The sequence below is a fragment of the Terrapene carolina genome, unplaced genomic scaffold (genome assembly GCF_002925995.2).
Source record: "Terrapene carolina triunguis isolate 2854851 unplaced genomic scaffold, T_m_triunguis-2.0 Scaffold23, whole genome shotgun sequence".
In the NCBI taxonomy this organism is placed as follows: Eukaryota; Metazoa; Chordata; order Testudines; family Emydidae; genus Terrapene; species Terrapene triunguis.
The window spans coordinates 27,767,648-27,793,752 of record NW_020664374.1 but is presented as its reverse complement, the minus strand read 5'-3'; the positions used below and the strand labels follow the sequence as shown (position 1 = coordinate 27,793,752).

Here is a 26,105-nt window from a genome sequence, read left to right as displayed (position 1 = left end):
CAAGCATGTGCTTGGGTGCCTGGTGCCTGGAGCCAGCCCTGTTCTCAGGCCACAAGCCATCACCTCTCTCAGGGTGGAATCATGCAATTCTTCCGCTCTCCTGGTATTAACAGGGATCACCTCAGCAGGTCCTACTTCGGTTCAGTAGCAGCAGTTCTCTTCAGGAGCTATGACCAGTGGTTAATATGGTGACCAGGCAGCCTTCTTAAAGAAAAGAATTATTAATTTACAACTAAGCATTTCAGAGAAAAATACCTTAACACAATACTCAGACTATATGCATGTTTACCTTCTTACGGCTGCCCATTTCCTGGAAGTTTGGGAAAGGGCTAACTGTTTCAGGCATTCCTGCAGTTTCTGTCTCTGTGTCCTTATCAGTCTGTTCTCAACAGGAACAGCTCACTGACAACTCTCCTCTCCACCCTGCCCCCCCGCCCCTGCCTTTTAACTGTCCCTTTGATCTCTGCATTTTCAGACTTGGCAAAACAGTTGTGTAGCTTGGAGTTGGAGCCTAGAAGTAGCATCTTTACCACCTAATAGCTTGGCCTTTGTCTTGCAATGCCCCCCTTATTGGGAGGCAGCTTACTGAGAACATTGTGTTGCCTTCCTGCTTGTTTTTCCTACAGCCTCCTATTAAGCTAGACCAATTCATTCATACATGCGAGTCACAGAATCAGAATTTTTTTTCTCCTGCTGATGATAGCTCATCTCCATTGATTGGCCTCTTACAGTTGGTATGGCTACTTCCACCTTTTCATGTTCTCTGTATGTATAAATATCTTCTTTCTGTGTGTTCCATTCTATGCATCCGATGAAGTGGGCTGTAGCCCACGAAAGCTTATGCTCAAATAAATTTGTTAGTCTCTAGTCCACAAGTACTCCTGTTCTTTTTGAGAATTATAGAAGATTAGGGTTGGAAGAGACCTCAGGAGGTCATCTAGTCCAACCCCCTGAACAAAGCAGGACAAACACCAACTAAATCATCCCACCCAGGGCTTTGTCAAGCCGGACCTTAAAAACCTCAAAGGATGGAGATTCCACCACCTCCCTATGTAACCCATTCCAGTGCTGCTTCACCCTCCTAGTGAAATAGTTTTTCCTAATATCCAACCTACACCTCCCGCACTGCAACTTGAAACCATTGCTTCTTGTTTTGTCATCTGCCACCACTGAGAACAGCCTAGCTCCATCCTCTTTGGAACCCTCCCTTTGGATAGTTGAAGGCTGCTATCAAATCACCCCTCACCCTTCTCTTCCGCAGACTAAATAAGCCCAGTTCCCTCAGCCTCTCCTCATAAGTCATGTGCCCCAGCCCCCTAATCATTTTTGTTTCCCTCCGCTGGACTGTCTCCAGTTTGTCCATATCCTTTCTGTAGTGGGGGGGCCAAAATTGGATGCAATACTTCAGATGTGGCCTCACCAGTGCTGAATAGAGGGGAATAATCACTTCCCACGATCTCCTGCCAATGCTCCTACTAATGCAGCTCAATATGTTGTTAGCCTTCTTGGCAACAAGGGCACACTGTTGACTCATATCCAGCTTCTTGTCCACTGCAGAACTGCCGCTTAGCCAGTCGGTCTCCAGCCTGTAGCAGTGCATGGGATTCTTCCGTCCTAAGTGCAGGACTCTGAACTTGTCCTTGTTGAACCTCATTAGATTTCTTTTGTCCCAATCCTTCAGTTTGTCTTGGTCACTCTGTCCCCTATCCCTAGCCTCCAGCATATTTACCTCCCCCCCAAGCTTAGTGTCATCCACGAACTTGCTGAGGGTGCAATCCATCCCATCATCCAGATCATAAATGAAGATGTTGAACAAAACCGGCCCCAGGACCAACCCCTGGGGCACTCCGCTTGATACCGGCTGCCAACTAGACATCGAGCCATTGATCACTACCTGTTGAGCGCAATGATCTAGCCAACTTTCTATCCACCTTATACTCCATTCATCCAATCCATACTTTTTTAACTTGCTGGCAAGAATACTGTGGGAGACTGTTTCAAAAGCTTTGTTAAAGTCAAGATGTCCACTGCTTTCCCCATATCCACAGAGCCAGTTATCTCATCATAAAATGTGATCAGGTTGGTCAGGCATGGCTTGCCCTTGGTGAATCCATGTTGACTGTTCTTGATCACCTTCCTCTCCTCCAAGTGCTTCAAAATGGATTCCTTGATGACCTGCTCCATGATTTTCCCTGGGACTGAAGAGCGGCTAAATGGTCGGTAGTTCCCCGGATTCTCCTTCTTCCCTTTTTTAAAGATGGGCACTATATTTGCCTTTTTCCAATTGTCCGGGACCTCCCCCTGATTGCCATGAGTTTTCAAAGATAATAGCCAATGGCTCTGAAATCCAACTCCCTCAGCCCCCTCAGATGCATTAGGTCCGGACGCATGGACTTGTGCATGTCCAGCTTTTCTAAGTAGTCCTTAACTGTTCTTTCACCACTGAGGGCTGCTCACCTCCTCCCCGTACTGTGTTGCCCAGTGTAGCAGTCTGGGAGCTGACCTTGTCTGTGAAGACCAACGCAAAAAAAGCATAAAAGCTAGCTGCAACTCCAATTCTTCTTTGGCCTTCCTGATTACACCCCTGGATGCTCGAGCAATATTTTTATACTTCTCCCTAGTTATCATTCCAAGTTTCCATTTCTCGTAAGCTTCCTCTTTGTGTTGAAGCTCACTGAAGATTTCTCTGTTAAGACAAGATGATCACCTGCCATATTTGCTATTCTTTCTGCACATCGGGATGGTTTGTTCATTCACCCTCAATAATGCTTCTTTAAAATACAGCCAGCTCTCCTGGACTCCTTTCCCCCTCATGTTAGCTCCCAGGGGATCCTGCCCATCAGTTTCTTGATGGAGTCAGTCTGTTTTTCTGAAGTCCAGGGTCCGTATTCTGCTGCTCTCCTTTCTTTCTTCTGTCAGGATCCTGAACTCAACCATCTCATGGTCACTGCTGTCTAGGTTGCCAACCACTTCTACTTCCCCTACCGATTCTTCCCTGTTTGTGAGCAGCAGGTCAAGAGGAGCACGACCCGTATTTGGTTCCTCCAGTACTTGCACCAGGAAGTTGCACCCAACACTCTCCAAAAACTTCCTGTATTGTCTGTGCACTGCTGTATTGCTTTCCCAGCAGATGTCAGGGTGATTGAAGGCCCCCCCCCTTGAGAACCAGGTCCTGTATTTTGGAAACTTCTGTTAGTTGTCTGAAAAAAGCCTCATCTACCTCAATCTCCTGGTCTGGTGCTCTATAGCAGATGCCCCCCTCAACCTCACCCTTGTTGCTCTCCCCTCTAAACTTAACCCAAAGACTCTCAGCAGTCTTTTCTCCAGTTTGGAGCTCGGAGCAATCATACTGCTCTCTTACATACAGTGCATCTCCTCCATCTTTTCTCCCCCACCTGTCCTTCCTGAACAGTTTATGCCCATCCATGACAGTGTTTCAATCATCTGAGTTACCCCACCAAGTCTGTTATTCCAATCATATCATAGTTCTTTGACTGTGCCAGGACTTCCAATTCCTCCTGCTTGTTTCCCGGGCTTCTTGCATTCGTGTACAGGCACCTAAGATAACTAGCTAACTGCCCTACTTTCTCAGTATGAATCAGGAGGCCTCCCCTGTTGCACCCTCCTCCTTGTGTTTCCTCCCAGTATCCCACTTCCCCCCCTTACCTCTGGGCTTAGCTCACCATCCCCCGGTGAACCTGGTTTAAAGCCCTCCTCACTAGGTTAGCAAGCCTGCCTGCGAAGATGCTCTTCCCTCTCTTCATTAGGTGGATGCCATCTCTTCCTATCAATCTTTCTTCCTGGAACAACATCCCATGGTGGAAGAATCCAAAGCTCTGATACCACCTGCATAACCACACATTTACCTCTACAATTCGATGGTCCATACCTGGGCCTTTTCCTTCAACAGGTAGGATGGATGAGAACATGACTTGAACCTCAGACTCCTTTATCCTTCTTCCCAGAGCCACATGGTCTGCAGTGACCCACTCAATGTCATTCTTGACAATCATTGCTGCCCACGTGGAGAAGTAAAAAGAGGGTAGTGGTCCGAGGGCTTAATCAGTCTCGACAGCACACTTCTTGAGTCTCCCAGTCTGGATGGCAGATGGATGACTCCATCCCCCTTAGGAGGAAGTCCCCGACTACCACCACCCACCTCCTCCTCTTGGGAGTGGTGGTCGTGGAACTCCCATCCCTAAGACAGTGCATCCCATGCCTTCTGGTCGATGGGATCTCCTTCTGATCCCTTCCCTCAGATAACTCTTCCAAACCATTCTCCGACCTGTGCAGAGTCCAATAACCCAATATAGCTATATAGTGACTGTCTCCCCATCCGGGTCACATAAAACATTCATAACATTATTACAGATCAATATTCCTAAATTATTGCATAGCAGCTGCACATCCACCACACAGCTCTGAGGGTGCTGGCTCAACCAGAGGCCCCAAATTACAAGCTAGACTAAGCATATTTTATGATAGTTGGGATTTTCTAAAGTAAAAGTCCTAAAGGAAGAATGAGTGAAATGTTTTCTTTTTCTTTTTGTATGGACAAACGTCACTTGCATCAGGTAAGTCAATGTAGCTACTCTCATACTTAGAGTTAGGCACTTTGGGGCCATAATGGGAGAGGGGATGGCAACAGGAAGTAAGATGTATTATTTTGTCCTCCAAATTGTAAGCCCACGAGTGTAGGACCATGTCTTTCTCTCTGTTTTGTACAAAGCTGAGCACATCATCTGTACTTGGCAAATATTTTACATTGCTTTTGGTCTCAAAAAAGTGCAGTGAAGCAAAATGGCCAGTTGCATGGGGTTTCATTAAATTCCATAAATAGATATTTTTATGGGCAGTAGAAACCTATCACTGCAGTCCCTTCCACCTACCCATCAAACAAACTAGCAGTAGTTATTCAAAGACTAGTTTAATGGTTTTCTCAGACAGAGACATCCATAGGTTGCTGCCTGGGGGAATCCTTAGGTTGCTGCTTGCTACTCCTGGCTTGCACTTTATATTCCCAGTCAGGGCAGCTCCTCACCCCTGCACAACTGGTGGTGGAGGAGTAGAGTGTATCTAGGCTGCTGGTGGGGACAGGGAGCCTGATAGACTGGCTTCTTCCAGCTCCATATGCTGAGCAGCACTGTTCCCCTCCTCTGATCCTGCTGTAGGGGTAGTTGCAGGGAATGGCATTTGGTGCAACAGGGGTTCTGGTTGAATAACCTTTCCCACATCTGTCTCAGCCAGCACTGCTTCTCTCCATACCTGCCCCATAAGTGGCAGAGGGTGCAAAGGCCTCATGAAGTTCTTGGTCCCTGTTGTCCCTCTCCTTTGCCTCCCTGTGCTATATCAGAACAAACCAGAGTCACAGTCCTTTGTAATTTTTTGCATGTCAATTTTTATGCATTAGTATACTTGAGCTCAGAATTTAATAATTGAAACTCATGGCAAGCAGATTTTCCATTTCCTTGGAAACTATGTGATTTTGATTTTTTTTCTGTTCCTTAATAGAACAAAAATGAAATCTCCTGTGAAATGAAATTTGGGGGGCGAGGAGGGAACTGATCAAAGTATTTTATAAAATGGAAAAGTTTTGTTCTGATTTTGACATTTTAAAATTTTATTATATAATGTCAAATATTTAAATATTGAAAGAAAAAGTCATTTTGAAATGGCAAATCAAACATTGCATTCTGAAAAGGTCAAAATGGAATATTTGACTCTCCATTCTGATTTTTTTTTAAAGGAATTTTTTTCTAAATCAACATATTTCGGCTAAACATTTCACTTTAAACAAATCATCATTTCCTGACCGAATTTTCCATCGGAAAATTTCTAACTAGTTCTATAAATAATGCTGTGTATCTGAGCCTCGAAAACATAAAGGGGTTATCATTGCTAATGGGGTTTTACAAATTTCTGTATGCCTGTTTCTTTAAAAATGTATTTTAATACATGTATAGTACAGCAGGACACACTGGTGCCCAACTACTCTAAGATTCTTAGCTCTCTTATTGTTTTATTATACACTGGACCAGGGTCGGCTCTATGTTTTTTGCCGCCCCAAGCGGCATGTCTGCGGGTGATCTGCTGGTCCCGCGCCTTTGGCGTGCCCGTCGCCGAATTGCCGCCGAAGCCGTGGGACCGGTAGACCTCCCGCAGGCGTGCCGCCGAAGGCTGCCTGACTGCCGACCTCACAGTGACCGGCAGGCCGCCCCCCGCGGCTTGCCGCCCCAGGCACGTTCTTGCTGCGCTAGTGCCTGGAGCCGCCCCTGCACTGGACACCTTTATAAAAAAGTCTTTATGCCCATGTTGATCATCACACATGCAGCATACAGTATATATAGCTTTGTAAGCAACATACAAATGAAGATGTGATTTTTAAAAAAAATATTTTGCAATTTTCAAATTTGTTCACATTTAAACTAAATGAAAAAGCTTGTTCCTAATTTGTGTGGCAATATAAAGTTTAAGTTCTTATTTCTTTTCTTGAAATACAGTTTTTTTGTTTTAAGAGATAGTATACCTTAGAAATGCATCTACTTATAGGTAGGCTGTAGTGGTTTTGTGAGATTTTTGTGTAATTAATACAGGGAATAGATCAAAGTTACAGTTAGATTTTTTTTTTCCATTTAGCAATAATGGTTTCAAATATTCTTCCTGATGAGAAAAAAGCTAATAGTTATTTCAGAGTTCCTATTCTCAGCAGTAATTGTTAAGCAATCTGCTACTAGCAGATATTCATTTTCTAACAATTTCCACATAAATTGTTTTGAAATAGTCTAAATTGGGTTATATCAATATGCATTATATGAATTGTTTTGCATGTTATAGCATTGGTCAGCTTTGCTTAAATCAGTTGGTGTCTTTTTATCAGACTGATTTATGATGAGATGACAAGGGCTGAAATTTGCATTGTAGTAATTTGATCACCTGCTGGTTCTTGCTGAAAATGACAGACAGAAATATTAACTAAAAAATGGCTCAGATGAATGCATGAATGTCCTTTGTCATCAGCCTACTGTTGTACATTTGCCTTTTCTTAGCAGACAGTGAATGCAAGTTTTGGTCAGTGAGTCCTAAACCACAAGTTAAATAACATTTATAGATATCAGAATACATACCAGTGTAAGATGATGTCATTTACTGTACATAGCAGGTAGTTTGATCAAAATATTTATAATTTATATCAAAAATCTCCTAAAAAGCTATTAACACAACAGGTCAAACAAGAAATAAAAATATCCAAGTAAACTCCTTTACCTGTTTATGTATGTTTCTTTTCCATAATTACTTTAGATTTTTTTCAAAGGCAAACAATGGTAATCCATCTGCTTCTCTTGAGAAGGAAATCTATATTCAGTATCTGGAATGTAATTGTAATGTCCTTAGCAACAGATTGTCGTCATTGTCACAAACTCAGAATTTGGCTTTACATTTAAGCAGGAGGAAAAGGTATTATTGAGTTTGCACACAAGAAAATAAAATAAAATGAATTATAAGGAAGTAAACAAATAATTCTTCTTTACATTATTTCTTCCAGAGTTTTAATATCGCTTAATGTCTCTTTAATACATGTCAGGAATTAGATACTCCGACTGTAGCAGGATAAAGTATGTTTCAAATACATCTGATTACTAAGTTTGTTTTCCAACAGAAAATACAATCTGATTTGACAAGCCATGAGATCAGTTTGGAAGAAATGAAAAAACGAAGCCAGGGTAAGGATGTTGCCAAAAGAGTTTTCTCCCAAATTGATGTTGCACAGGTATGTAACCTCCATTTCCTCCTATTCTTCCTATAAACAACACTGTGTTATATGTTGAAATATTCTTGATAATTTATATTTATGTATATGTGGTGTTTCAGTTGTTCCTTGAAACTTTGAGCTATTATGTAGCAGTAGTCAGCATAACAAATCACAGAATCAGATGATAAATTTCCTGCTATATTTTATTAGTGCTGTTTTTTTATTTCTGCCTGCCACAATGTATGGCAAAAATGGTCAACAATTGTAGCATATCAAATGCTGCACATATCAAAATAGTCATCAATTCAGTAGACCCATTATGGAGTAATAATAGCATAAAAAGTAACACCAGAAAAGATGTGTTGGGTATATCATAATTTGAGATATATTAAGATATTTGTATTAAAAATAGGCCAGTTGGCAAGTGTATGGGACTCCATTTTAGGGACAAAAGCATGATTTGAATAAGTCTCCTGTGTACTGTAAATATTTCTGGAAAACTATTTGCAGGATATGTAGCCTCATGTATTAAGGAAAACTATTTGCAGGATATGTAGCCCATATTTTAAGCACTTGCCAGATGTAAGGGGTATGAGTGGAGTACCAAAGTCCAGCCTGAGCAATTGATTGCTGATTAAAAGTGATAACTAACATGTTATTCCAACTCACTTAATAAACAAAGGGAGGCACGTTAGATATGAGGGCTGGCTTAATTACATTTAGGAGCAAGAAAATTCCATTTTCTGTTTTGTGCCCTCCCAAATGGTCTTTGAAATATTCCTGGCCCAATAATCCTCTTTAGTATTCATGCCAAAAGTTGAATAGACCGAGCTTCCATGGTGCTGTGAAATAAATACATTGATACTCATGTTAAAATACATCATTGATCATCTCATCTTTCATGGTAGGGTAAGCAAAACACCATGATTTAACAGCAAAGAGCAAGAGTTTGATCTTGCAGTTAAGGCACAGGACAGTGAGTGAGGTTATCTGTTTTTTCCCCAGCTCTGCCAAAGTCTTCTTTAATATTCGTGCCTCGATTTCCCAGTCTCCAAAATGGGAATGATAATACTTCCCTAGCTCACAGACCTGCTGAGAGGATAAATTGATTAATGTTTGTGTGTAATGTTTGGTGCTGAGGGACATAGAAAAGTCTAGTAATAGAATGTTAAAAGTTATTTATTTTGAAAAACATGTTTGATGCTATTTAATATCTTCTCTTCCTTATGGGATCTATTCATTCCTTGATGAATATATGTAACTACCTACATATCTCCTGTTAACGCTTTCCCTGCTGGTCTCCATGGCAACTCTCATAGTGCCAGCATTCCATCAATGAAATGTTGGTTTCAAAAGGATCCGTACATAGATCTTTGTACTTTCAACAACACAGCTGGTGAACATTTCTGGGCTTACTGGGCAAGTTAGGCAAAAGCTAACCTTTACGGAGATGTGTGTGTATTGGGAGAAGAATATCCTCCCTAAAACAGGACTTATTCACAGGAGGAGATGAACAGCTGGAGAGATGATCTGGTTACTGAGATTTTTAGACCTTAATGTTTTTGGAGTTATTTGATACATATGCCATTAATTTCTTTTCCTACATGTGATAGAGTTGATTCCTTAACACCCTATTGTCCTGATAAGAGTTCCTCAAAAGGCCTCTAAATGATCATGCACATTACTATGAGTTTTGTCAATCTGAATTGACTCATTTAGATAACATGCAGTTACATAAATCTGAACCAAAATTGGTTAATTTACATAATTTTAAAGGTTTTTTTTGTGTATACATGAAATGAATCACAATCACAGTTTTACTGAAAACTAAACACATTATACTTAAACTAACAAGTTGCTGATTTTTTAATTTGTTACTCCAGTTTTAAGACAGTGCAACTCTATTGATATCAATTGAGTTATACTGACTTAAAACTGGAGTACCACAGTGATGAATCAGACAGCAAAACATCTGTCTTTACTTATATTTTTTTGCAAAGAGCAGACATTTATAGATAAATACTGTACACATTTATTTTTTGCTCTAAGGAAAATTCCTTATATGCATTACCTACTCAATATGGTGATGATATTCATTGAAATATCTAAACAAAATAAATGGTAACTGCAAAAAAGATATAATTGTGCATAAAGTGGTGGAACAGCTACTCCCTTGCCAAACTTCTCTTTTTTGTATTAATGTATCTTGAGAGCTATGTTCTGAGCCTGAGAGAAGGAAGGGGGAAAGGAGGTTTAGCTAAAACAATAATCTTATTCTGTCGTGGTAGCTAATGAACCATTTACTCCTAGTAGGTTAGAAACATTTTGAGGAATTGAAAACCAGTCCCATGTCCTTTATCATAAAGTGCTATTGCTGGGAATTCAGAAGTAGATGATTTGCTCAAAGCAGTTATACAGCAGAGAAAAGGAAACATTTCTATGTGGTTTGTTTTTTTTATGTTACTTATCATAGAATCGTAGGACTAGAAGGGACCTCGAGAGATCATCTGGTCCAGTCCCCTGCACTCACGGCAGGGCTAAGTATTATATAGACCATCCCTGAAAGGTGTTTGTCAAACCTCCTCTTAAAAATCCCCAGTGATGGAGATTCCACAACCTCCCTAGGCAATTTATTCCAGTGGTTAACTATCCTGACAAGAAGTTTTTCCGAATGTCCAATCTAAACTACGCCTGCTGCAATTTAAGCCCATTGCTTCTTGTTTTATCCTCAGAGATTAAGGAGAACAATTTTTCTCCCTCCTCCTTATAATAACCTTATGATCTTCTGTTACGTAACTCATCTTGCTCTAGAAGAAGGAAAATGCTCAGTTGACTCCCTTTCCTCACAGATGAATGAATAACACAAATTATTAATAATACTTCAGTGTTATTAAAATATAATAACCAGAGAATCTAAAAGTATAAACATTACACCGAATTATTGACAAAATGGATTGTGTCCTCTTCCTTGCCTGAAACTCCACAGTTGCACTCTGTATAAAACACTTTACTATTAAGGTTACTTATATATAAATGACAGCCAGTTACATTTTAGGGTATTTAGCTACCCAAGAGTTAGACCCTCTTAGACAAAAATCAGCATAATACATGGCTAAATAACCCATCTCCACCTCCACCCCCAAAAAAGGGCAAAATGTGATGGAGTACATGAGTACTTCATTGGCTGAGAACAACAATAAAGAGGAAACTTAAATTGGTGCAATGGAGACTTGACTAGCTTTTATGCAATTCATATATATTGGTGCAGACCACCTCTTGGTCATTGGTTCTAAGAAAGCCCAGGTCACTAATGACTGAACATCATTACCATTAGTGCAGTTAACTGGTAGACTCAGTTCATTTCCCAGTGGACAGGATTCTGGCAGGGTGATTTTTGGGAGAAGCTTGCTCTGTCCCTAGCTGTGCTGTTACTTGTTCTATGTATACACAGAGATGTTGGCCCCCAGCATGATTCCAGCACCTTACTACTTTTATTTATTAAAAATAAACAAACATAAACTTGTTGTGGAGATTTGTAATTAGGCACAATAATAATTCACAAAGACAAATAGCATGTAAAAACGGGGAAAATAGAAACATCATATATGCCACAGGAATAACCACTTGAAATTTTCCTCTGCTTACCTAGGGGTTTTGTTTGTTTCTTAAATCTACTTTAATTAAATATGCAGGAAGTCAATCTAGATGATCATAAGGGTCCCTTCTAACCTTAAAGTCTCTGATTATATGAGAACTAAATTCCAGAGCCTGTGCCAAGCCTATGTACAGTACACAAGCTTCATGCAGGGCTTCCCCTACAGCGACAAGAGGAAGGATTATCTCTCAATCCCTATAAAGCTTATATCATGGAAGTGAGCTACATTTCTGGTGTCTTATGTATGGTGTGATCCCCTTTGCAGGGAAAATGGATACTGGAGCCACTCCCAATCCCCCTGCATGCTAGGGAACATTGAGCTTTCACCATCTGCTCTGCACTGGGAGTATAGATCCTTACACAGGCACCTTCTACCCGTTCCCTTCTTTCCCATGCAGCAGAATATCACCAGTTCTGTTGCATCTAGTTGCCCTTTGCAAGTGAGAAGGGAAGGATTTTCTTCCTTGTACAGAAACAAAGACTGGTGTCAGCTGAGATCTAGTTGAAGAATCAAATGTTTTGAGGGGCAAGAAATCATGAGAAAACATACTGATTGGTAACCCATTCTGAGAATGTCTACATTTTTCCCTCCCATTTTTACCACTGACCCATATTGACTTTTCAGAAAAAACTACAAGACGTCTCCATGAAGTTCCGCTTGTTCCAGAAGCCAGCCAATTTTGAGCAGCGTCTACAGGAATGTAAAAGAATTTTAGATGAAGTAAAATTGCAGGTGCCCAAGTTGGAGATGAAGAGCGTAGAGCAGGAGGTAGTGCAGTCACAGTTGGATCATTGCATGGTATGTATGTACAGTCCAGAGATTTTTTTTTCCAAAGAATTTCCTGTCTATTCACATGTCAAGTAATTCTGGTTGGGAGTGATTGATTGATTTATATATATATGATTTTCAAAAATGCCTAAGAGATTTAGGAGCACCGATCCCATTGAAATTCATGGGAATTTGTGACCCTGTGTATCTTAAGAATGTTTGAAATACCCACCCCATATGTTTATTTCCTACTTCTCTCTTTCTTGAAAATCAAGGACTCATCCATTTTAAGTTGTCTCGGATATTACGCATGTGCCTGAGTCACTCTGCCAGTTTTTGCAGTTTTAAAATCACATTTTCCCTATATTTTTAAATGTGTTTCGAACTCTACAAAAAAGCAGGGGAAACTGATTATATGGTTGAAATGTTGAAACTGGCTACTAGAGCTGGTTGAAAATCAAACTTTCCATTCTGTGGGAAATTTTTGTATTTTGAATTTGTTTTCATACTAAACTGGGAGAATCATCACTTGATGATTATCTGTTCTGTTCATTCTCTTTGAAGCGCCTGACATTAGCCACTGTCGGAAAACAGGATACTGGGCTAGATGAACCTTTGGTATGATCCAGTATGGCTATTCTTATGTTCTTAAAAAGTTGAAATATCTTTTTTAAAAATCAAAATGGAAAGTTCTGAAAAAAAATTGGTTTGGAAATGAAAAAAACAGATTGTTTCAAATCTGTTAAACATTAATCCATGTCCCCCTCAGCTGTTGCAATGCCTCATGGGTGTTGCAGTTCATGTGCCTCATGCCACCAGTCTCCTCTATAGGGTGGCCTCTCTGGCCAGGCCACATGTCCTGTGATGCACCAGAGTCATGGGATTCCGTTGATGAACCATGATGTTTCAACAAAGGGGAGAGCCACAGTGCATCATGGGAGATTTAGTCCCATAAGTCATCTAAACTAGAACTCTTATGAGACACCACAGCAGCTCAGGTAGGCACACTACCATAAGAATGAAATGGAAATTATAAATTCTGGGTTTACAATGTCTCTATTCAGCAACTAACTTTTTAGCAGGAGAGTACTTACAGTTGTGATACACTAGGAAACCTCATATTGTTTTGTCCTAATGTCTTTGCTTATATTTTTTACCACATCACCACCTATGCTGGTGGATCAGCATGAGCTGCACAACAGCTATCTTCTTTGCTGTGCCCTATATACAAAGTTGGCTGCATTTCAGTGATGAAGTTTGTATTTATCTTGCAAGGCACATGAAGATCCATTGGAAAGAATGGGGATATATACATATATGTGTACAATTATATTAAAATTATATTAATAATATTAATATGTTTTTGACAAGCAAGTTGTTAATGAACTTCAGATTAAACTATAGAGAGGATGTGCTGAGTTTCCCTTATCAGGTCTGCAATAGAAAAAGCATCATATCTTTACCTGAACTGTCTACACTTATTGGACATGGATTTTGTTTCACTACAATATCACAAGAGGTACTGGTAATAAAAAAAAATCCCAAAAATATTTAACACAAGCTCAATCAGCAAGAAAAGAAGAAATACAGTCTAGATTCTTTTAAAAGAAATTCTGTCAAGGTATATGAAACATTATTTCAGCACATCACAACAAATTGCGAGAGCATATAATGAAGCTAAAAGAACCTCAACAATAAACTTCTTTAAGGAACTTGCCATTTCAATTCTTCACTTTTTTGTATTTATTGATATTCTGTAGTTCAGGGGAGTTTCTCTTTCCCAGTTCAGTGTAAGACGTTTTTAGTGCATAACAGAATTCAATTTTAATGAAATGAAGGAAACAAAGTTAAACTTACATATTTAAACAGAAAAAAGTTAAGCACGTTGGTTGAATAAGGTTTGTCCCAAATAATTTCTGTGGGTGCCAAGTATAAGATTAGTTATTTTGGATACCAGGTTATTTGACAACCCTGTTATATGAAGATATTGTTGTTGTATCCAGGGAATCAGGGTTTGGGCAGACAAGTAGTGCTATCTCTTTTTTAACTGTCATTCTTTCAAAAGGTGAGGGGGAAAGCATGGTCTATGCACACTGATTGCATGTCATTACTTAAATAAATGTTTGTTTTGTCCACACTTGCTGCTTAGTCATTTGAAACAATTAGAAAAGATAGATGGAGAGAGATAATATATTTTTGCTTTAAAAGGCAGTAAATCTCTTTGCTTTTTAGGCCATTAAAAGCAATATTAAACATAGCTAAATGGAAGAGGAAATCTGCGCTAAGGATTTAGTGTATGGGGAACTGTCAGATTTCCACTCATATTAGGCTTTTAGATTGTGGGTGGTAGAGGACGTGAGTAGGTACAGGGCAGCTGCTATTATTTTAAGTGCTGTATTGTCCAAACCAGCCCAGAGCAGACCTTTTGTCTTATGATGTTACAAATTCTGGTGGCCACTGGCTTCTTGACTATCTCAGCACTCCCACTATGGCTGCCACTGGTGGGGCAGTAAAACCAGCAATGGCAGAACATTCTAAATGAATAAGTCTAATGTAGACAAGGACATATAATTTGAGTTTTGATTTATAAATAAAGCTCTAACAGTCTTGTAAACACTTGTGCATTATCTGTGTGTGATTTATACCTAACTAGAATACTGTGGATTCTCAATTCCCTTCAGTTTCCATAGGAGTTGAGGGTCGTCAGGTGAGGCTCTTATGCACCAAACAATGCCAAGATTGGTGGTAGTTCTGCATAATCACTCCAGTCCCAAGTTTGCATTGCTTTTATTCATTTATTTTATTAATTGTGGTGTTTCTCTCTCCTGCGTTGATTTGATTAGAAATTGTATAAAAGCTTGAGTGAGGTGAAGTCTGAAGTGGAAACAGTGATAAAAACTGGACGTCAGATTGTTCAGAAACAACAGACAGAGAACCCCAAAGAACTGGATGAAAGACTTACAGCTTTGAAGCTGCAGTATAATGAATTGGGCGCTCTGGTATGTACTCTGATTTACAATGCAAAACCAGGCTCTGTTTCTGGCTTTTAAAGCTAAGTACATTCTTTGTATTGTGTGATAACTTTTATTGTTTGTTTGTTCCTTTTAAGTCTCTGAAATCAATCCTGCCTCTGTTTATAAAAGTGTAATCCTTGTTAGGAAGCCAAAACCAATCAATTAGATAAATATTCAGTTTGGTCCAAGAAAATATGCAAAACCCAGAGACATGTAATATTGATTTCTTTATCAGGTTTTAAGGTTATTCTTTCCTAAAATTAAACTTACTTTTTGTCTTCCAAAGACTTTTTTTAGATAGATAGGCTATTTACCAGTCACCAATTTAAAAGCACTCTAGGTAGGGCTACATCTCTAGATCAGATCCCTGGTTCTTCAGTTCTTTCATTCTGTGGATTACATTACAAGAAAGAGAGATCTCCCAGTTCTTATTTGCATAGGTCTCAAAATGTCTCATTCTGCAGTCCACAATGAAAAGGTCAGTTGACCAAGATGCTTGTTGCTACTGCAGCATCCCTATGGGGAAATTTTAATACCACTGTAGCTGGCTTCTTGCATGTGACTATACACACATTTGATGGGTTTTGTGTGGTAACTCTTCCCCTGTACATGCCTCAGGTGGCTGTGCACTGTCTCCAATTGGAACCCTTGCCTGCCTGTTTACATTCTTATGTGCACTGTGGTAGGTACTGATTTTTTTATATGCAAACCACACCAAGTTTGGAACAGATTATTTAACTTTAGGAAAACATCCTACCAGCCCTTTGTTATCTTAATAACCTGTTAATCACTCTGTTTATAAACAACATTCTGACTCCTTGCCTCAGAGGCGCAAACTGGGAGCAGCCTGTCCCCTGTCTCCTCTGTTGCCTGCCTGAGGCTTGGGGGTCAATGCCCTCCTTTGCCCCTCACCCCCATCTCCACCTATGCTGTTTTTGAAGCACAACCCCATCCAGAGGCTCCATGGAGGAGTTGCAGTATTCCTCTCTAGAAGAGAGTTCATGCAAATGTTGCATTTAACAGCTACACATGATTAATCTATTCTCTTCCTCCTCCTGCCCCTACTGGGACCACACAGCTCACAGGACTTAATTAAAACCATAGCACTGGAGTAAATTTGGTGCATTAAGTGGCTGAATGCACCCTGTAGAATGAAGGTTATGATTAAAATGTTTGCTTATTGCAGACATAAATATAATTTTAATAAACAGAGTAGCAGAAAATGCATGATTTTTTGTCAGATTAAAATTTATTAAGCTAAATTAACAGCTAGTTAATAGCTAATAAAGAGAGTCCCTATTAGCTGCAAGAGTCAGCCTGTGATTTAGCACATGGTGGTGATCAAACCCGACCGTCCTCAATACAATAACCTTTAAGAATTACATTATTTTTGGAAGAACTAATATTCATTTGGGGACCTGTATCAACGCAATTATCTATATTTAGTTTGGAAATTGCTAGAGAGGTAAAATAAACAAAGATATTAACAAATATCAATCTTCTGAGTGCTGGAACAACTGAAAGCCTTCTTCAGAAAGATTGGATGACATTGATATTTGAGATTAAATATTTTACTCAGCACATTTAATACAATAAGGCATGTTTGATCAACTTTAAAAAGTGTGCCTTGGGGGTTAAGATGTGCTTTGTAATACATGCACACTGGGTTTATCTCTGATAACTTCTTTAAATTAAATAGTACCATGCCATTTATTCCAAGACTACATTTAGCATTAAAAAAAAAATTGCATGAAATGACTGCACCTGTATCTTCGGACTAGTTAAAAGATGAAATGTGCAGTTAGAGAGCAATTAGTGGCCTAAAGTGCTCTGTTTATTTTCGTTAATGTAGAATTAATAGTTCATGTTTATTTTTACCTGGCATGACAGTTCACAATTTTAGTGAAACAAAGCTACCCAGGCTATGACATACGGTATTTTGATATGCATGTAACCTTTTCAGTTCCCCCAACTGCACATTCTAATGAAATCTAAATATTTTACCAAATATTTTGTTTTGAAGAGAAAAATAATTCATGTAAAATAAAAATCAGGATTGAAATATTTGGGTCCAGTGTACCATCTTTACTCAGACAAACTCCAGTTGAGAATTTTGCCTAAATTTGGACTTCGTGAATTGGACCCAAATCTATTGTCTCATGCTTATGCTTATATGTATACTTATATATGCCCTGATTCAGGGATGATTCCCTATACAAGACATTACTTAAGCACATTCTTAAAGTTAAGTGTATGCTTAAGTACTGTCTTAAAGTATGCTTAGACTTAGACTTAAATGCTTAGACTTAAACACATGCTCAAGTGCTTTTCAGAATTGGGGCCATATACTGTATAGGCCTCAGATAGTTGGGACAAATATAATTAACACATTTTTAGAAATGTCTAGCTATTACCAAATATGGCTTTTTTTAAAAATATGCATAGTAATATCATGTTAAGGTCCAATAATTTTGTGACCTTTGGGAACTAGAAACAAGTGCCTGTGTTCCAGTTGAAAGCTAGGAAACTATCTTGTAATGGAAGAAAACTCCTGTTTCTGGTCCTAATGGGTCTTGTGATATCAGACCTCAAACCTACCACTGGTTCAGGACTGTATATTGTCTGTCCAGAGTCTAAAGGCAGTATAGTTTGGGCTTGGCGTGAGAATTCTGTGCAAATGGGGGGCGGGGGGGAGAAGTAATTTCCTGGCACACGTATTTTTTTAAATGGCATCTGTTTTAAGCCCCTCAATGGTTTTAAAATTTAGAAATGGCCCTCACAGTGATGGGTTAGTTAGGAGAGTGCAGAAGGTTAAATGTGTCACTTGTGTATCACCATCACATGTGGGGTGTGTGTGTGTGCATATGTGTGTACGCACACATATGTTTATACGAAACATATCTGTCTCACACACTTATAATGCTTTGGGATGGCTACCTTACTTGTGAATGGCTGTGCAGGGCTAGAACCCATTTGGCAGTCAACGAGGGGTGGAGTTATGTCCCTGCCTGGGTATTGTGTCAGCATAAAAGGGAGCTGGACCACGTGAAAGGGAATGGGAGGGGCAGTCCACTGAGTGTGTTGCCTTGTCCTCCCTGAGACACTGCACATTCTCAGGCAAGGCCTACAGCAGGTTCACAGTCCTTCCTCAGCAATCTACCACCATCCAGGAATGTGGCTTAAAGCCATAAGAGAGTCCTTAAGTGAGTTCCTTTGTGTTTTATATCAAAATATTTTCAGTTCTATGAAGAGTTGTTTTTGTTTTTTTACTAAATCATTGCGGTTTCTCTACCAGTACAGTTCTGTAACAGAATATCAAAAGTAAAAATGATCACTTCAATAAAAAGAAAATAATAGCTCAGAAACTATGCTAATTAGCAGTTTTTAGTATAAATGGCACACATTCTATTTGGGGTTATTGTATAAAACAAAAGGCCTTAAGATGGCAGTGTTTCCCATTTTTCTTTTAAAAATAGATTTAAAAATTAATATTAACAAAGTAGGGGAAAATCAATATAACATTAGCTTCTGGGCACATACAGTAGATCTCTGAATCATGGAATTTTATTTCTATTATATAAAGAACATACAGAAGCAAAAGACAACAAAACTGTAAAGTTAATTGTGTTTATACATGTGTATCTTCAAAAATAAATACAGCATACATTCATGGTTCTGTAAGTTCTCTACAATATTTAAAAATGTAATTTACATAAATAAACAACTTCTTAAGTTGCCTGAATTTTCATGCCTGAGAATTAGATGTTTTTTTACAGTATTTCCTAAAAGTAAGCAGATTTGAAGTATTTTGGACGAGTGGGTAAGGGGGCAAGTGCAAACTTACGCTTATGTGTGAATAATTACAAAAAACATCACTAAAAGAATGTCACGGTTGCAAAGTCAAGCACTCAGTAGTTAGAATATAACAGAATTAAGATCCCCCCCTGCAACAATGCAGTCATCGAAGTCTGAGCCTATCTTCATATAGGAAGTCTGTGGTAGAGTCTGAAATAGAACCCACCTTTTCTGGACCTCAGTTCAGTGCCTTAAATGCAAGAGAATTTCCTTTTGCTTCTTACAGTTCTCCACCTCATTCTCTGTCCATCCCATGCACTGAATGAGGCAGGTGTCTTTAGAACAGGCAATATGTGTTCATGCAATTAAAGACTATATCATAATGTATATACACAAATGGGGCTGAATTAAGGTTGCAACCTCTCAGTTCAAGGGAAGGACATGCTACCGCATTTGCCTACCTCCTAAGGTAGGAGCATGTTAAATATTAAGGATTGTGAAGTGCACAGAATTATTCACACCAGTCAGTGGAAGAGGTGAGAGTAGAATTCATGGTCTCCTCCTGGCTGTGGGCACATACACCTTCCCATAGCCCAACAGGGTTGCTGCATCTCTGCAGCATCAACCTGTCCAGGGCAGGAAGTTTAATTGGAGCTGAGAGTATACTTAATGTATCTGGAGCTTAGTGGAGATGGAGTGTTCTGAGATTTTTGTAGTAAGCCTCTAAAAAGCTCTAGCTAGCATGTGCAAATGGCCATTTTCACAGGTTTATAACTTGGCCATATCTGGGTGAATTTTAATGGGGACAGGAAAAGACCCATTACTGACCCCAGAATGACCCCCTTCCTAAATTTCAAGTTTCAGCTTCAAACTCTATGTACACTAAATCTTTTCAAATAATGTAAATTTATAAATTTACATTGGCAAAACAACCTATTTTCCCAAAACTTCATTCTTGGAACTAGAATGAACATTTTTCTGAAAGGTACACACTCATAATCAGCGCAAAGCAGAGAGCAAACATGAAAAATTTCAGCCAGAACATTTAAAATTGGGGAAAAAATTATAAGGAACTGAAAACAGGGTATTAGAATGGAAAGTGTTAAGCAATGTTAATGAAAGGTGTTGCTAGCAAGCTCCACCTATAATATGTATAATGCTGTTTTGTTTCACTAATGGATCATCAATAAAAAGGCTGTGCAATTTAAAAACAATTAAAAATAAAACTCAGGAGGATACGCTTTCATTTAAATAGTGACTGGTTAGCAGAGAGATACGTATTTTCCTTAAACATTAATGACCTATAACTGAGTTCTAAAATATCCTTCTTTGATCACTTCTCTTTCAAGTTGGGGAAAACAGACTCTTTTAATTCTCATTTTTTTGAATTCATGAGAGTTAAAGATTGTTCTTAAAATTAATGGTGATAGAAAAGCATGACAAACTAATTTAAGTATGTGTAAGGAGCATAAATTAAATTACCTCTTTATTTTTCAAACTGTTTTCTCCATTGATGAGGTTGTTCATATTTAGGGATGTTATTAATCCAGTCATTCAGTATTTATTTTCAGTAGCCAGCTTTGTCCCAGAATGAATCCTTATGTGGGTGAGATCGGATCAGGCTAGTGTAAAGGGGCAATAGGTGAAGGAGAGGAAGGGGTTCTTTATATCGGCATGGGAGATGGGCTAATAGAAGGGTACACAAGATGGCAGCCCTCCACACGTTGGAGTAGTGGGAAGGAGTTGATGGGTTTCTTTGCAATACGGATGGAAGTGGGAGGAAGCCAGCTCTGGTGGACGTGAGGCATTAGGCATTATGATACAATTTTTAATTACATTATCATATAGTGCTTTTGTGTAAGACTCCTGCCTCAGTTAGTACATAGAATGGATGGTACTTAGTGAGCAGCTTTTCAATGTTTTATTTTCCTTCTTCAGTGTGTGGCCCCATGTCTTATTTACTGTACACACTTCACACAGTGATTAGAGTACAATATTAATTGCCTCAGATGCAATGTTGCTGCATAAAGAAAGTTGTTGGGCTCAGCATTACTGTGCTTAACTATCCATGGGAAAATTCATCATAGTTTCCAAAAAGGGGGTTTGGCTCCTCTTCTGAGTCATAAGGAAAGATTTCTAATTCAGCTGTTGCCATTTAACATGACACACATGTCTTCAAATGGGAGGGGAGTAGCTTTTAGTTATTCCCCATTCTGGAGGTGAACTAGTTCAGACTTAATTTAATTTTGAAATTTTATACAAATTATGTGATTTTATCAGTACAGAAGCATCTTAGACAAATTGACATGATAAGCAATACATTAATCGTAACTATAAATATTGAGAGGAATAAGAAAGTTATATCGTATATTGTAAATATACAAACTACAAGGCAGACATACATACAAAAATAAATACAAGCCAGCAGGAAAGTACAAACTAGTTTGACTAAAGAGTTAAAATTCACATATTTTTCCTATGCAGGTGACAGAAAAAAAACAAGAGTTAGAGAAATGTTTGAAGTTGTCCCGGAAGCTACGAAAGGAAATGAATGCTCTGACAGAGTGGCTGGCAGTGACAGATGCAGAATTGACAAAGAGATCGGCGGTGGAGGGAATGCCTACTAATTTGGATGCTGAAGTTGCCTGGGGCCAGGTAATAATATAGAGTAGTGTACATTTACATATGCTTCACTTATCATTTAGCTTTCTTGAATATGCATAAAACAGTGACAGAAATCTGGAAACTTGATTAGCTGAAAATTGTGAACAACATTGTTACATCATTATGATAACATTGTGACTTTAAAAGGTTTTAAGCATCATATTATTGCACATATCAGTAATACGTTAAACGTGTCGGATAGCAGTCATATTTTAGTGAGGTATGTTGTTCTCACAGAACAAGAATTTGAGTTTAGGGTGATTAAAATCAATCTATACATGTAGATAATGCTATTATTTGGCATAAATTGTTTGGCCTTAAATTTCCAGTTAAAAACTTGGGGACTGTGGGGGAAGCTATTTACTAACATTAATGAGATTTGAAACCCACAGCTATTCCAAAGCCCAATGCTACTAGAAAAACATATATCATGTATTTATAGTTTCTCGAGCATGGAGTCCCATTGACATTCCATTAACTGTGAAACTCATAGGAAGTATCTATGTGTTTGAGTCATTATTTGTAGTTTCAGTCTCCTGACATAAGACAATGCCATTATTTTTAAAGTTAAGCTCTCAAAGATTTTAAGGTGCTCACTCAGTTAATACAACATTTTTGTTCGCTATAATTTGATATGGTCAAAGAAATTGCAGACTGCATTTTCACTAGGCCAGCAGACACATCAAACATCACACATCATGTATGCCTGCTAAAATGTATCTGAGGGTGAAATAAATAACCTAAAATAGCAAAGCCTTTCTAAGATAAATCTTGTTTGAAAATAGGTCCCCAATCTTACTGATCAAGGCCAAGCTGAATTACTTGAATTTCTAATGCAGTCTTTCCATTTTTTTGCAGATAACAGGACTGATAAAATATCAGCAGAATAAATATTGTTTTATATATGTTCAGCCATCCCACATCACAACAGTGGTTTTTTTGTTTGTTTTTTGCTGTGGATGTTCTAGTTTTCCCTTCTTATTTGTGACTCTCAAACTTTTTCTTCTTAAAGTAATTTTATCCCTGACTCTAGGGCTATCCATGAAGTAAAATAAACAAATAAAATAAAAGGATCTACACTACAAAGGACACTAAAAAGCATGCTCAAAAACAAGAAAACCATTGAAGTTGGGGGTGGTATAAAATACACAAAATCCTTTTTGCAAAATTGAAATAAAATACTTGTATGCACAACCAACCAACCTGTGTATACTTTACACTGCTTGCTTTTTTACTTTTACACAATAACTATAATTACATTGTAGTTACACCACTGTCAAAATGTAATTTGAGAGTAATAATCCATATTATTAATCTACTGGTTCTAGGATATTGTACTAGGTACACATGTAAGAAAAAATATGTGTAATTACAGTGAAATGTATTGAATATGAAACTAGATTTCGTACAGGGACCCACACAGGGTAAAATAACACCATCTACTTACAGCTGCTATAGGCTAAAGAACATGCTGCTTTTATTGTTGGAACAGCAAACTCAAAAATGGTGACAAAACCCCCACCCACAAACAGGAAGTAAGGTCAAAGAGTGAAACAGATATCCAGCTCATAATATTCTGAGTCACTCAATTAGCGCCTTAATAGCCACTTTGATGTAGTAAAGAATTATTTTTTTTATATAGCTGAACTTCTGGTTATATGTATGTTTGGTAATCACAAGTATCAAAAAGTATAACCACAATGTTGCTACCAAATAAAATATCCAAATAAGAACATGCACAAAACCAATCATCATCATTACAGACATGCATATAAAATCTGACATAGATGAATCTTTTAAGGGTTTGGTTTAAATATGCATTCAAAATTTTGGCAAAGAAACTGCAAAACTCCATTTAGCTTCCCCTTTTCTGTAACTTTCATTTCATGCAGGTATCTCACCCCTTGAGCCTATCTTTACCTTTTCAGCTGCGAAGTGTGCTTATTTTTTTGTGCAAGCCATACAAAATAACTGAGTTTTCATTATGTGAAACTCAGTGATCAGTATACTCAAACTATACATATCTTCTGATTATGCCCATTTCCAAAGCTTAAGCTAGTTATTCAACAACATGCAAGAAACAAGGAGAACTCTGAAGCTATATTGTTATATATAAATTGTAGATGTTTACAGACCAACATTTTTCTAATTCTCCCCCGCCCCGATTAGTTTTGTTCAGTAGACCTGTGCCTAAAAAAAAGTGAAAGATCTTACTGAACTTCACCTTGTACTGTAGATATATACGGACACGATTGTATATACTCCTTGAGAAGAGTGCAGTGGATACGGGGTTTGGAACAAGATTTGGTTTTGGTTTACTTTTTTTTTTTTTTTTTTTTAAAATAACTACTTACCCATATGTTGTGACCTGAGCCTTTTTTCCTTAGTTTGAAAGGTTAATCTTCTAGTGGCATACGCTTTGCTGCCACACTAATCAAGTGAATAGGAAAAGGATTTGCCTCTATTTGTAAATGCTTTGAAAGGTGCATAAGCTTTTCTTGTCATCATCCTAGAATAATAATATACTTTTTAAATGTATCATCTAGAATCACAGCAAGAGACATTTGAAAATGTGATTGTAATTATTTATTATTATTATTTATTTTACTTTTAAGTTTACCCCTGGTTTGTGAAACCCCTATTACTACTCAGTATTTTTCATGTTCACCTACTTCTTTTTCCTGTGGTGAAGTCTACATATTATATCAGACTGCATGAAGTTTTGGTTAATCCTGTGATCTCATCCTCCATAGCAAATGACAAATGTCAGATTTTCAAGGGAAGAAGTATGTAATCATGCAGAACTAGCCTGCCAATCACCTGGTGCATTTTCCAGTGAAGAAAACAAAAACAGTTTGCTAATGCTGAACTACACAGTACCTTTCTGCTGAAATGGAGATGTAGCTGCATTACCATCTGCATATTTCCCTGCGTGCTCAGGGAAGCTAGTTTATTTTTTATTTTACCAAATAATTCTGATGCATACACCCTTGAAACAGGTTAAATGGAAAGGTTTGTCTTTAATTCATTTTAATTTAACTACTGGATATGAACCTTAATGCTCTAAAAGTTGCATAATTAGGGTTTGCGGTCTGCTGATTAGTGCAGTTACACAGTAGGAAGTTCTTGTTATGTCTTACTGTTGCTACAAACAGGTAGACCATTAAATTTTTTTCTCCCTAAGACAATCAAGAAAGGAAAGAAAAGTTCATTAAAATTTCATATACGAGAAATGTGCTGAATGGTTGAACTAACTTGAACTGTAATTAAAGTTGAACCAAGCCTGTGTTACTGTTTCTGCTAACCTGCAGAAATATTATATAGTACCGCATATTCTCATGAGGAAGTGATGCTTTAGTGGTTACACTAAAAAGCTGGTATCTAGAAAATCTTGGCTTCAAATCCAGCCTGAACCAATCACTTATTGTGTGACCTCCGACAAGTCACTTCACCTCTTTTTTGCTTCAATCAACTCAGCTAAAAAACACTGGGTGAAAACAGCAGGCCTTTATTGAAGTGTATATATGCAGACCAGGCTGGGTTTATAATCCCATTACCAGGAATGTTCTGCTTGGAGAATTTTTAGCATGTATAAAGCAATATTTACATAAATATACGGGCATATTCTCCACCCCATACACCATTTTTATACTTTTATCAACTCCTTTGATTTCAGTGAAGTCACACCTCTGTAAAGGTGCTGTAGAGAGGAGAATTTGGCTCATTGAATGTATGATTCAATAACCAGTAATTTTATGATGTGTGACAAATCCAGACCAGTGGGGTCCAGGAGTCTGGTAGAGAGCAAATATACTGGTCACTGGATGAGTAGTTTTCTGTTCCCTGAGTGACCAGAGAAGGGGCTGCACTAGAGTAATCAGGAACCTGCTAGAACCAGTTAAGGCAGGCAGGCTAATTAGGACACCTGGAGGCAATTAAGAAGAAGTTGCTAGAATCAATTAAGGCAGGCTAAAGGAGCTCACTTCAGTTTGTGGTGCGAGTGTGAGGAGCTGGGAGCAAGAGGCGCAAGGAGTTGAGAGTGAGAGGGTTTGCTGCTGGAGGACTGAGGAACATAAGCGTTATCAGACACCAGGAGGAAGGTCCTGTGGTGAGAATAAGGAAGGTGTTTGGAAGAGGCCATGGGGAAGTAGCCCAGGGAGTTGTAGCTGTCATGCAGCTGTTACAGGAGGCACTATAGACAGCTGCAGTCCACAGGACCCTGGGCTGGAACCCGGAGTAGAGGGCGGGCCCGGGTTCCCCCCAAACCTCCCAATTGACCTGGACTGTGGGTTCTTCCAGAGGGGAAGGTCTCTGGGCTGTTCCCCAACCCACATGGTGAATCTCTGAGGCAAGAAAATCCACCAATAAGCGCGGGACCCACCAAGATAGAGGAGGAACTTTGTCACAGATGTAATAAGTGTTAATTCTTCAAAGACATATTTTCCAATAAAGGATTAT

The 26,105-nt window shown here is 38.6% G+C and overlaps 1 protein-coding gene across 1 annotated transcript in view; it reads left to right on the top strand.

The window, feature by feature from the left end:
- LOC112112035 (dystrophin) overlaps positions 1-26,105 on the top strand; it is a 1,981,667-nt gene that overhangs the window by 892,554 nt on the left and 1,063,008 nt on the right. Inside the window, exons 31-34 of the mRNA XM_026649948.1 lie at positions 7,658-7,768; positions 12,031-12,204; positions 15,018-15,173; positions 21,468-21,638. Coding sequence (XP_026505733.1) covers positions 7,658-7,768; positions 12,031-12,204; positions 15,018-15,173; positions 21,468-21,638 — 612 coding nt within the window. The remainder of the gene's footprint in view (positions 1-7,657; positions 7,769-12,030; positions 12,205-15,017; positions 15,174-21,467; positions 21,639-26,105) is intronic.